General features: G+C 42.0%; 1 protein-coding gene across 1 annotated transcript in view; it reads left to right on the forward strand.

Moving 5' to 3' along the window:
• LOC118403040 overlaps positions 1 to 7,052 on the forward strand; it is an 11,038-nt gene extending 3,986 nt beyond the window's left edge. The window contains exons 3-10 of the mRNA XM_035801476.1: positions 255 to 476; positions 1,306 to 1,521; positions 3,242 to 3,427; positions 4,593 to 4,840; positions 5,065 to 5,173; positions 5,481 to 5,671; positions 5,984 to 6,062; positions 6,329 to 7,052. Coding sequence (XP_035657369.1) covers positions 255 to 476; positions 1,306 to 1,521; positions 3,242 to 3,427; positions 4,593 to 4,840; positions 5,065 to 5,173; positions 5,481 to 5,671; positions 5,984 to 6,062; positions 6,329 to 6,333 — 1,256 coding nt within the window. The 3' untranslated portion in view covers positions 6,334 to 7,052. The remainder of the gene's footprint in view (positions 1 to 254; positions 477 to 1,305; positions 1,522 to 3,241; positions 3,428 to 4,592; positions 4,841 to 5,064; positions 5,174 to 5,480; positions 5,672 to 5,983; positions 6,063 to 6,328) is intronic.
• Positions 7,053 to 13,850: the final 6,798 nt, after the last annotated feature.

Genomic DNA, 13,850 nt, shown 5'->3' on the forward strand with positions numbered 1-13,850 from the left:
TATTTTTTTTTAATCGTTGGGCCTAATGTTACCATCATGAAGATGAAGAACGGTCCATAACGATAACTGTAGCAGCATCTCTTCTCCCTAAATCAGAAACATCAAGCTCATCACTGACTTAAAGGTAAAGCAGGGGTTACGAGGCTGCTCGGGAAATTCCCTATCCCCTTTTTGGCCAGAATGGTTTGATCCGCTCACATCGCACCTTCGCAACCTTTGCGTGTATTCTCCATCGTTGTTGTTTTTTCTTTCAGAAAGTAACGTTGCCCTTGGTAAGACAACAACAGCAAGCTCTCATCCTTCACTTTGGGGACCGGAAAAGGCCGTGGACGGCTTCAGAGGGACGGCCGTTTCCTGGTACAACCAGTGTCTTCACACCAACCAAGTGTATCAGCCGTGGTGGAAGGTGGACCTGGGGGCTGGGGATCCCTACACCGTTAACCGGGTCAGTGTTCTGAACAGGGGGGACTGCTGCGGTTAGTTCATTATTGTTTGTTTGTTTTGTTGTTGTTGTTTTCTTATGGCATAACGCATCAGTTTTGTTAGCCTCCTTTTCGGCCTTTTTTGCGGGCATTGTCGTTATTTGTTTGGGGGGCAGGTTCGTTACAAGCGAAAAATTTAAGTGATCTACTCCCACCAGGAAAGACCCCTACTTTACAGGGGCTTCATCTTTCTTACTTCTCACAAGTGTGGTTGGGTCTTTTATGTGTTGGAGGTATAGGTCCTTTTACGTCCTCAAACACGGGGCCTTAATTTAACATAATTTCCGAAATCCGTACCTTTTTACTTCTAGGTGGAGTGAGTACAGTCGTATTTTAAAGTTGCTTAGAGCACAAGATCAGTGGCATGACAGGATTTAAACCCAGGACCTTTCTTTTGCTCCTGGGCCAAACACCCTGATGTTATGCTACGTATACACTACCCCACATTTGGTTTGTTTAAAGTGCTATTAAAATTGACACATCTTTTAGAGACTTAAAAATCCTGTCTTTTCCAAACATCTACGTAATCAGCATGAAAGCTCATCTGTGTTGATGTAATCTATATTGAAGATACAACACCAAATATTGCTTACCTCGAATTTTCGCACTTCCGTCGACCTTCTTCAGGAGTGATGATTCAGTGTCTCGTGTCTCTAAGTCGCTTACTATACTGTTTACCATTATTTGCCTGTCATTTTTGTCACTTGCAATTAGCCCTCGGGCAAGAATTTGCAATAAACCTATTATCATTATTATTATTATTATTGATTTCAAGATAACTTAAAGGATATCTTTATAAACTCTCAGTTGATTGTATTTGTAGGAGATCGACTGCGAAACTTCCAGGTTCGAGTAGGCCCGAACGAGAACTTCGCCCAGAATGACCAGTGTGGGGAGACTTACACGGCACGTCCGGCCAATGGAGCGACCATCGTGGTGTACTGCGACCAGCCCATGTCCGGCCGTTATGTGTCCATTCAGGTGATGGGGCGGTCCGAATATCTGCAAATCTGCGACGTAGAGGTCTTCGCTGAAACAGGTAAGGAAAAAATCGTGACTTTTGATGGTCCTGATAGCTGAGGGCGATATGATGAACTTGGTCAACGTCTTATACTTAGGCAAAAGCAAGTAAATTCTATGGAGGATGCTCATGGAATTTTCGCCTGATTTTGAAACAAAATTCCCTCCGGATATGGTGGACATGACGAGAAAGTACCAAAATGGGAATACAGTGTAAGTATTATGTGGAACCCTTGATTCTTTTTTTCTTTCATTTTAAGGCTACCAACTTTAACTTGCTGAAGACTTTTGTAGCCTCATACTCATTTTTCACTTGAGTGAAGTGAGGAACGTCGTGGTAAGTGCATTTTCCAAGTGCACAAAATCGGTGACACGGCGGGGTTCGAACTCAGGACCTTCTGGACCTGAGTTCCGTGCTGCCGATTGCGCCACGCGGTCCCAGTATATTTCTCAGTATATATTGTTTTTCTAGAAGTGACACCAAGGAGGAACATATAGCCATGACCGTAGTTTTGTTTTTTAAAATCAAGTTAGTAGAGCCTGGTTATGAAGAGCGGCCCATATCGATAACTGAGCATGAATCTGCCAGCCAGCTAGTCCGCTAGGTGTCATTCTGCTATAGCTGGCAGTCACATGTTAATAGTATTCCCTACAGACGCTAGTCATATACAGACACATGATGCACTGACATGTGTGCTTTTGAATGTCGAACATACACTCCAAATTTTCTATTTCCATAACAAAAGATACCCCTATGCGAAATTCCAGTTTTTTGTCTCTCTTGTCCCGGAGATGATATGATACATAGAGTAGTCATGTTCCATTGGTCACGTCTCATGTGGCATAAAGTACGATAAGGAATTTAAACTTTACTTAGATTACTTTTAAACTTCACATAACCAACACTTAGAAGAATGGCGACTGATCCGAGCTCTAGATTACGTATCTGATTTTGCTGAAAGAGTAAGAAATCCGTTGTTACATCCCAAAAGCGCTTTTGGGATGGAGCGCATTTGGGATAGGCCTGTATATATTAATGTGTATATATTAATGGCACAACCATTTTTTAACTGACATGTATGTAAATATTTTGAATGTACGTCTTTGTTTTGTCATGAAGTCCATGAAGATTAGTGGCGTGCCCCAGGGCACGTCGCTAATAGATTTTCAAATAAAGTCTCAAAGTCCCAAAGCCTACATCCCAAACGTGCTTCTATCCCAAAAGCGCTTTTGGGATGGAGCACATTTGGGATAGCACATCCGTGTACATTCGAGGCATTGAACATAGGCGGGGGGCGACACAGATTATAGCTACGGCCGCGTGGCACGTTGGATACACCCGATCTCGGAAGTTAAGCAACGCGCGGTCCCGACAGTTCTTGGATGGAAGTCCCCCAACCAAGGACGACCGGATTGCTGTAGCCGGACCAAGCAGGGTCATTCCACGAAGTCGTCTTCCGGGAGGGACGTAAAACGGGGGTCTCGTGCTCGAGGAGGTGCCTCGACCACGTTAAACAGCCTCATTGCTCATTGGGTACCTACTGGCTGGCAAAATACACCAGATGATGATGATGATGATTATGATGATGTTGTTGGATACCTACTAGCTGGCAAAATACACCAGATGATGATGATGAATTTGATGATACACCAGATGATGATGATGATTATTATTATCATTATCATTATTATTATCATTATCATTATTATATGACACTTGTTACGACCCGTTGCTGCAGCTGATGGTCCCAAGTCGTGGCGCGATGATCTCCGCTGCGGACAGCACTACCATGCAGAAAACGGCCAGCCTGCCGAGTGCGACCCTGACGGTGTGCTCCCGTGCTGCTCAACCGCCGCCTGGTGTGGCAACACCGTACACCACTGTAACTGCCGTGGTTGTGTCGACTACAGAAACACACTGGCAGGTAGGTACAGATTCATGGTCAGCATGGTTACACCCCTGTCACATTGTGCGAAAATCGATCGGACGACGAGTCTGCGACAATCGCCCTAGCATCGCTTATAATGATAACTTTATTGCACAACAATTGTACAATGTATAAAGTATGGGTAATATGTGACAGGGACGGTTTTCAGGTGAAAAATATGCGCAACTCTCTGTCCATGTTAAATATGGCCGACCTTCCATCGATACGCCCGAAGATCGTGAATAATGTGACAGGGGTATAAAACACGTCACGTACGTTCTACAAAGTGGGACGTCGACAAGTCACGTCTCAATCGTTAACTAATTTATTGATAAAAGGACGACAATTATGCCGCATTTTAGTGTGACGTGTTCGTAATGAAATAGGGCGGACGTCACGTTTTTTTCATCCCATGTGACGTGAATTCAGATAAAACGTCTTGTTTGTATGGCAATATATTTGTTTCAAAAATATGGGAGCTATATACGTGACGTTTTTCCTAAATTCACGTCTCATGGGACGTAAAATACGTGATGTCAGACCTATCAAAACCACGTCACAGGCTACGTGCAAGATACGTGACGTCTCTTTATCAATAACTTAGTTAACGATTTAGTGACTGATGACTGGTGTCTTTGTAGAATGTACGTAACGTGTTTTAATAAATCCGTGTTAATTACGTCTTTTACACGTCACGTCCGACATACCAAAACATAAGGTACGTGACGTCTTTAACGTGTGACATAAGATACGTGACGTCTTTTACAGATGTCACACGTCACGTCCGACATACCAAAAAACATAAGGTACGTGACGTCTTTATCGTGTGACATAAGATACGTGACGTCTTTTACAGATGTCACACGTCACATGGTCCTGTGTTTAATTCAAAGGTACGTGACGTCTTTGACGTGCGACCGAATGGACCGATCGTGAAGCCCCGCCTCCTGTTCAATCATGGTTCTATTTAAAACATCTCCGTCAAAAACAGGACAGAATTGGCCCATAGCCATCGCCGCTAAGTTTAGTTGATAATACAGTCTGCAGTTGGATCCCAAATGGTGGAATGAGATATAAAAATCATGATTGTCTTGGCTGAGGCAAACATATCGCTTGTCCTTAGCCACAGCATTTAATATTAACATAATACTAACTCTTGCAGGCCACAATCATCCCACAACGTGCGCTGAAGCTAAATCTCTACGCTCCAATGCCAACGACGGCGAGTACACACTTTACCCTTTTTCGACGAACAGTGATGTATCCCTCCGCGTTTATTGCCACGACATGGCATCGGAGAATCCCAAAGAGTTCCTGACCCTACCATCCGGTCCTGATGAAAACTATGCCATTTTCTCTGGCGATCGCCTAGTCGGCGCAAGGCTATGGCAATGCACCGGCCCATTACAGGTAGGTGAAACTACTGGTAGCAAAGCAGAGCAAAGCACAACAGTGACTACGTTAAGTTGAAGGATAAACTAAATTGTTATTAATATGTTTGTACAACAAATATGTCTTAGTGATTATAACTAAAAGGTATACACGTGTAAGGCTAGCGTCAGTGTGATGATATATTTACGTAAGTCGCTGTACTTTTGTCGTGTCAATAAAAATTTCCTCTATATTGTCCTCAGGGTCCATGGGATAAACGCGGGACCACGAAGTTCAGCAAGCTCAGAATCCAGTTTGATACGTCCAGGATCGAAGTTATCGGAGATGACTACACCTTTGCTCAAACCACTGGTAGTTCAACATGTTGTTACCTTACAATAAGATTGTCAGTTGTAATGTGACCCGTAAATAGTGCTAAATGTTAATGACCAATGGATGACTGACTCGTAAGAATGCCTCAAGTCAATACGCCACCAAGTCTGAGAAAAATAAGAGATGTTTCTTTTTCTTTTTGATGACGCAGGACGTTTGATGTAATAGGTCAACATTTTGTTGGTCGAACAATTTGCACCATCATGATAGATAATTTTTAGCTTGACTTGCTCAACTTTTGTCAAAAGAGTCCGTTGAGGTGACATATATTTTCTAATGACAACAGGGCCCAATGATGTTGCTTACGGACAAGCAGGCGACTGTTATTCAGCGAAACAGGGATGTGCGAAGGGAACGTTCAAAGTGGATCTGACTGGGACGGGACTTGCGCTGGCACCAGAAGTCCACTGGGTCATGGGGCATCACTATCCAGCATCTCTGACCATCAACGACATGTTTGTCTCGGAGGATAGAAAGGTTTGTTGCCTGTCTATAACTTACTGTTCGGTAATGACTAAAAGAATTATCGCGCATCCATGCAGCAAAATCTTTAACTTCAAACTCAATACTGGATCCACAGTATAACCCATTCCCAACTACAAGATCTCTAAATATCATCAACAAGAAAAATCAGGATCTTTAAATATCATCAACAGGAAAAAATCAAGATCTTTAAATATCATCAACAAGAAAAATCAAGATCTTTAGACATCATATTTTCAACAAGAAAATTATATCGTTTGTATACTCTTTAATATGTTGATTGAAATGTTTTTCATTTTTTTTCAGGTTGCCTCTGCCCGATGTGGTGGATGGTGTGGCTACTGCTGGCCCGAAGGAAGGAAAATATATCTGACACCCTCACAAGGTAAGTACAACACGTTCATTACAACGGCTCCTTCTCGTTGAAATGTTTCCAATAGCTATCTTAGGTTAAAAAAAATATGTACGTGCCAGTACGGGCGACGCGCCTGCCCTGTACAGCCTGAACGTTTTCAGAAATGCGTGGAGGACGTGGCCTCCCCCCCCCCTCCCCCCCCCAAAAAAAAACCACGTACGGACAAACGGCACGTGCGGCGGGTTGTGCCCTTAGCTTAAGCATAGATAATGATCAATTCTTTCCTCCTTTTTCAGGGTAGTCGGCTGGAGGATCGCAGCTGTGCTCCACAGTTTAAAGTTGAACCTGTGACCATTTGACCGAGCTGTCAACAATGGAGCTCAATGGAGAAACACATCTGCTGGTGTGAATGTGTGTGTCATGTTTTGACAAGAACTTTATGTTCGCCGGCGTTTCTTTGATCCCTTGTTTATGGATTCAAAGTTAAGATAACAAACAAGTTTACGTGATGGTTTGTTGGTTTTCATGATGTTCGATTTTGGTTTATCACAGTGTATGTTTTGCATATAATTCGCACAAGCCTTCCCCATATATGAATTTGTGTGCTTTAACTAATACTAGTATTATTAAATAGCCAGGCGCGGACCATTCAGAAGGCCCCGTTCCACGTTTGTTATGACGCCGTAACACATAGATTCCGGTCAGGCCGGTGTGCATCGCTCCTTCTAGTGCCGGTGTCGATTCATTCTGACCAATCAGAAGGAGTGATACACACAAGAAAGTAAGGGATATGCAGGCATTGGCCAATCAAAAGGAACGAAACATATGCCAGAGCAGAGGGAATAAATACAGACTGCAAGGGGGAATGGCTCCTTCTGTTAACATTGATAATGAGTTTTGTTGTTCTAAAAAGGCTGCAATGTTTCTAATATTTTCTGTTTAGATTTTGGTTTCAAATTGTAATCTGTAATTTTCTTACAAATGTATGTACCAAAGAACAAATGTTAATGTTCAGAAATTCGACAAAGGAATTCACACGTATAGTACCAAAGGATCTTTGCATTATACAGGAGTTTGCAAGTTTGGGTAGGCTATATGATAATAACGTTAATGACCCGCCTGTTTCTCGGTGTATATGGTGTCATAACGCCTGGTCCTTTGCTACAACCACCGAATAAAACCACCGAGTGAGCGAAGCGAGTTTTATTTGGTGGTTATTGCAAAGGACCAGGCGTTATGACACCATATACATGTACACCTAGGGGCGAGTCATTAACCCTTAATTCGTGATACTTTGTTTTAAGTAATTATGTCCAAAGGGACGTTTGCTTTCCATGCTTGATGTGATAGAGTGGATATTACCCTCATCTATGCGGATACAGTTTTTTGGCTTCGCTAGGATTTGACACAAAAGAGGGAGAAAAAGCTCAATGTTACATTAAAAAAATTATAAGATACTGTTTCAGTACTTCTTGGTGTAAAGAGATCACTGCATTCTGATTTTGTTTAAACATGCACATGTCCTAAATCATATCTCCACATTATCTTATACAAATATTCATAGATCCACCATTAATAATTGTAATAACTGTCAATGTTATAACCGTCTGAATTAGTATCTTGTTCTTGATGTTGTAACTATGACATCATTTGCAAGTTAAAGACGAAGAAAGTTAGGTACACAATTGTACCATTTTGTACATGCAGAAGCATGCATATATAGAGTACAACACGGTGTATTCCGTATCACCCGAGGTGCCAGCCCGACCGCGGTAATGATCGCCCGACGGCCGGAGGGTGATCCGACCCGAGGGAGGGCTGGGGCGAGCGTGATGCGGTTCAATACACTGCGTTGTATTTTATTTATGTCATACACACCTGAGAAAACACATATTTCGATGCGAAATTCAAGTTGAGAAAATGTTGTGTCCTTGAACAAAAGATTGTAGCAACAGCAATTCTAGCTGCCGAATCCGGTGTTCGAATTTTCAATCGTGCCGTATTCGGCCCGTTCGAAATAGTTCGATTTACTCGAAGGAAGCCTGTGTTATACAACTTAGAAACTTAGAACCCGTGTGATACGGAAAGTTATCACACGGTCCGGAACACCCGTATCAAACGTTTTCGCGTCACAGGTATGACATAAATCCCATTACTTATAATTGTAAATTGTAAAAAAAGATACAACAACAATTCTCTTGTTTTCTTATGCTGCTGCATATCAGTTATAAATCTCTACTCGGAGAACTTGATGCCCTTGCCGTAGCAACAGGCTACCCACACAATTTAGTTCTACATCATGTAGTCGATGGAAAGTACATGATTGTTTACATAAAGTTCAATCATACATGAATATGTATATATTCTACCAACTCCAAAACATCAGCCTACGTCAACAGACGAAGAAGTTGGACAGGTCTACTTGACTCATCCCCAAGGGAGGGAAGCTAAACGCAATGTGAGGTCTCAATTTATAGAGACATATTTTGTATTTTTCTACGCGAAACTGCCTTTCATAAGTTCGTAAATGTTTCATCTAACTACTATAAGTTATCGTCAAATCTCTTATCCATTAGAATGTGCCCTTTTTGAAAGCACAATGTTCAATTCCCAATTTGTTTATTCAACATTTTTGCACGCCTACACATATCATGTCTCGGCCCTGAGTGAGTCTCATGATCAGTTGTACTGCTGAGTGCGGGCCGATTCCAGAATTCGGAGCCTCACCGTAAGTACAAAATTTCACAATATCTGTTCTTCTCGTTGCAGATAGATTCTCTCACTTAGAACAAATGACAACTTTCAGATAATGTTCCTGTTTATAAGATGCCAATTTATAGGAAATTTGTTCTTACCAATACGCAGTAGAAATACATTTGTATGTACTATTCTTAGGGCACGTACATGCTGTTTTCCCTTCATGAATGACTCAATGTTACAAATTGTTAACATCATGTAGCTGTATCTGATCTTCTGTAGGACCACAAATAGATTTAGCGCAGTTTTACCAACACATTATTCATAATCGCGTCCAAACAGTCGATGTTCCATTCACTAAATGTTCTCGATAATATACAATTCCACACAAAAAAGAAGAGGAATTTAAAGACTACACAACCTCAAGTTAGTCAAGAAACATGTGGCATGTCAGTATAGAATTGATCGTTAAATGAACTATAAGTAAGAGCAACATGGCAGCTACACCCGCAGCCGGCACAACATGTGCTTCAGATCGTAACACTGACATACATTGTCTGGTATCAAAGGTTGACACGTGGGTTGTTTTATCTACATAGAGATTAAATGTTTTTGTCTGCCCGTTGACGACATAGAGCTTTGTTTTCAGTGGGCGGTGAAAATCAGACTGTACGGTGCACATAGCCATTTAAGATTCAAGTGCACGGCGCCCGTGATAATCAATGAAGTGAAAGTAAAAAGACGTGGAGTAACGGGAAGGTTTGACACTTTGGAAAAAGACCACAGAACTAGGGCTGTTTGATGTGACAGGCAGATACCACATCCTTACATCACATAAGTTAGTATCGTCAATTGTCTGAGCCATGGCCGAAGACAGCCAGTCCGACGCCGTGCCAAACGTCGTCGAAAAAGAATTCTTAAGCGACAGTATAACAAATCCAGGCACAGAAGCTGTGCAACCTATCCCCAGACAACCCGACGAAGATATCGATCTCCACATCCCTGATGAACAACTGTCTATCAAGAGCGATGCTGCAGCTGAGAACAGACAAACAATCGATATCAGCCCTGGTGTTCTTGATACGTACGCTATTGCCTACATATGCCATGATCATATTACTTACGAGACGACAACAGTGGCAACAATAGTAGCGTCCAACAGTAGCCACAATGACGACTTGAACTTGGCAGGTTGTGGCGCATCTGAGAATGATTCTGATACTTCAGTTTTCATCAGAAATGATAGTACCGCGCACACAGAAACCCGGGATCCAAACCCGATGTACACACAAAGCACCGTGGGCCCTCCTCCAAACGACGTTACTCCTAACCCGATGTACACAGAAAGTGTCATGAACCCAAACGACGCTACTACTAATCCAATGTACACAGAAAGCATAATGGACCCCTCGTCAAACGAAGATTATCGTAACCCAATGTACACAGAAAGCACCATGGACCCTTCGTCAAACGAAGATAATCCTAACCCAACGTACACACAAAGCACCATGGACCCTCCCCCAAACGACGTTAACCCTAATCCGATGTACCTGCCAAGCACCATGGGGCCAAACGTCAGCCCTGGACCCGCCTCAAAATCAAACGACAATCCCCAAATCTCTACTGGTAAATGTGAGGGAAATGACCACAAAGACGAGAACGGACAAGCGATCAACATCAGTCCTGGTGATTCAGATACTTACGCAATTGCATACATATGTAAGGGAGATGTCGGCCCTGGGCAAACCTTTAGCTCAAATAACAGTGATGGCACTCAGCCATCTCCAGCTACACGTCTGGAAGATGCAGCTTCACAACAGCAGGGCGACTTTGAGAGATCAAACATTGGGAACAATCCCCGCCTCCGGCCATATGCTGTTAGGTGTCTTAGACCTTTTAGAAAATCTGTCGTCGAGTCAGCTAGCTGTGATGTCACCCAGCCCCATGCTGTTAAATACCAAGAAGAAATCGCTGAATCAGCTAACAATGATAGCGATCCCTACATCCAACCATATGCTGTTGGATACCAGAAAGACGACGAATCTCCTAACGGGGCTCCCGACTGTGAGCCAGCGGCCTCAGATAGCATCAACAATGATGTCTTGACTAACCCATCGAGCAATGATCCAAATACTCCTGATGTTGTCAGTGAGGAAAGGCAACATGTCCCGAATGCGCTTAATCCAAATCCGATGTACGTGCCAAACGTTCAGCATCCTGCAGCTTGCGGTAAGATGCGTCTAATTACAATTTCGTTACTTACCGCGCCACTTAATTTTAAGAAAGCAAAATATGGCTCTGACACTAAGATAATCAATGAAAAGGAAAATGTTGAAGTTGTTTTAATCATTACTGATTTCGAGGCTTGTGACAAGATTAGGATAGATTGTTTTGTGTCTGAACTAGAATATGTTTGGATTTAAAAATAGTACGGTGAAAAATCACAATAAACACTATGATTACAATTGAATTATCCAGCTTCAGTATTACACACAAATGGAAACAAATCATTCACGGCAACCCTTCTTTGTGAAACAGTTAGTATCACTGTGTCAGCATATTTCATGTACTAGTAATCAGACTGTTAGTGAAGCTATGTCAAATTTAGTTCTAGGCAAGGTCTAGATATACAGCTTCTGGAAAGAAATATTATTTAGTTTTCTTTGTTATAGTACTCTTCTTCATTATATGTCTTTTAAGATGATTTTCCCCCCTCAACACCACTGTCAATCGATTTGCTTTCAACTAAATTGCTGCAATGTGCATATTTTCAGAATGTTCTCGCCTGATGGTGTGCTCAATTGTGACGGTCCTTGTGTCGTGCATCGTTGGCGGAGTCTTTCTCTGGTTATTTCACAATATCGACCCACCAGAGGTATCCTTCTGTCTCGACATGGCTTTGTTTACCATTACTTTTATTTGTTTTGTTTTTCTTATTTGAACTGTTCTATCTAAAAAGTTCAACTTTGATGAGATGATCTTGTATGATTTTTTTTCTCAAACACCATCGATTTCACGATATTTGATACCATAAGCAGATTTGATTGGACAATATATTGCTTTGTTATTAAAAGCGGCTTCAACATGATATCACGGCTATTTTGGATGTTTGTATATATATTTCATATTTTGAAGGTGACTGTACGGATTTAATAAAATTTTTGTATGTTTGCTTGTTGAAAGAAGTTGTCTCGGCACAACAATAGGCGACGTGACCTCCGCCCTGTCCGCGTGTCACCATTGTCGTCGACAGGGACACACAACTTTTGCTATTTTTTTGGCAAATTTTTCAGAGTTTAGATAGTCATTCTTATGATCCCATGCCAGTTAATCCGACAGCTAGAGCCGACAGCGACGCTGGGTTCCACCGTTACCCCTGGTACTCCTGGATGCTGTAGTTCTGTCCCCACACCACCAGGTGTCTCTAACAGCTCACAGCGCACAGGTGAGGTATAATCACTGTCACCTGTACATAGCACTGTCCTGAAGAGGGCTTTATGACAAAGGTACAAAATGTTACACCTCACGTGATATTTAAGGTAGGTACTTAACAATAAGTGTTCTAAATGTTCTATTGGCGTCGTGTGTGGCGTAAGTTTTAGTGCGTTAGGCTAGAGGCTAGAGCTAGAGGTTCTGAGTTCGAAGCTCATCCCCTATGTGGTCAAAGTAAGTTACGAATTCGAGTGCATAAGTTACTACTTTGATTACCACATTGTCCTCCTCTGACCCCAAACATATAACAAATGGACTTTTTCTGATACGATTTTATTATCTATTGCAGACAAATATCTACCTTCGAATACGATTGTAGCTACTGCGACTGTATTCTACAGTTCTGTCCCCACAACGTCGGCAGTGTCCAACAGCTCATAGCGTGAAGGTGAGACTAGTACGAACTTTGCATCTGCCTGTGTTAGTATAATGGGTTAAACTTGGACAGTTCCCCTCATTAGATATTGTCTAGATATTGAACTGTTAGTAGTAGTAGTAGTTAGTAGAACTGTTAGACTGAACATTATTTCAGTAAGCTCGATTCATCCGACCTTTGACGCGTTGCGTACGTCAGAATGCCTTTCATGTCATTTGCTTTAGCTTGATATCTGTTTCAGATGGTTTGTTTTTCTGTGTTAGAAATGTATTCAGGGTTACATGAAAAAAAATACACCGAAACTTCATGACATTGCCGTAGCTGAAGATGTCCTTGTAATAAAATTACAAAAACCTTTATCGTCAAATCGTCAACTTCACACGAGTGAAGCAGATAGTGATTTAAAATGTGCATATTCTTGGTAACTGTTACATGTGAATAATTTTATATATACCTTACCACCGATCGTCTCAAGCGAAGATACAGCCATCATCATCATTCCTGGTACGATATTATCATCTATTGCAGAAAGCTATCCACAGCTGAGAGCGACTGTGGCTTCTACCTTAACGTCTAGCCCGACGCGCTGCAGCAGTTCTTTCCCCACACCTCGGGCAGTGTCCAAAAACTCACAGCTTAAAGGTGAGACTAGCTAGAAACTTCGTCCGGAGTGTTTGTATGAGGGGTTCAACTTTGGACATTAGTGGCAGGAGACTTTATAACACTTATGTCATAGGTTACAAAGCTCATCTTGGCAACCCTGGATAAAAAGAACATGAGAGAAAATAAAAGATAAATGAAGTAAGGGTAGAGCGATTAATTCTCTAATCTCAGCTGTCGCGGCAGAGGAATCCCTAAATAGATTAGTCTCTAGCTAACCAGCACATTGCAGTAGTCAGTGCCAGTGCTATAATAAAACAAGTACATACTTTGTCCTGGTAAGCTATCCTATTTTCTTTCCTGTTCGTCGTTATTTGCCTGTCTGGGACTGTCCATGTCATCGGCATAATGTATATTACATGTATATGGTTGCATCTGATGCGGCGGAAAACATAAGTAAGGGTGTAATCAAATGTATCAAGCTTTTACTGGTTTTATTACTTCTTGCAGAGAATAATGACAAAAAGTTGGAGACGATCACCTTTGGTGGGCCAGGAAGAAAACCTGGAAAATTTATTAATAATTTCGGGGTGGCTGTGTCTGCTGACAATGAGATATTTGTCACTGACGCAAGCGCCGAACGAGTCCAGTCT

Source organism: Branchiostoma floridae, chromosome 16 (genome assembly GCF_000003815.2).
Source record: "Branchiostoma floridae strain S238N-H82 chromosome 16, Bfl_VNyyK, whole genome shotgun sequence".
In the NCBI taxonomy this organism is placed as follows: domain Eukaryota; kingdom Metazoa; phylum Chordata; class Leptocardii; order Amphioxiformes; family Branchiostomatidae; genus Branchiostoma; species Branchiostoma floridae.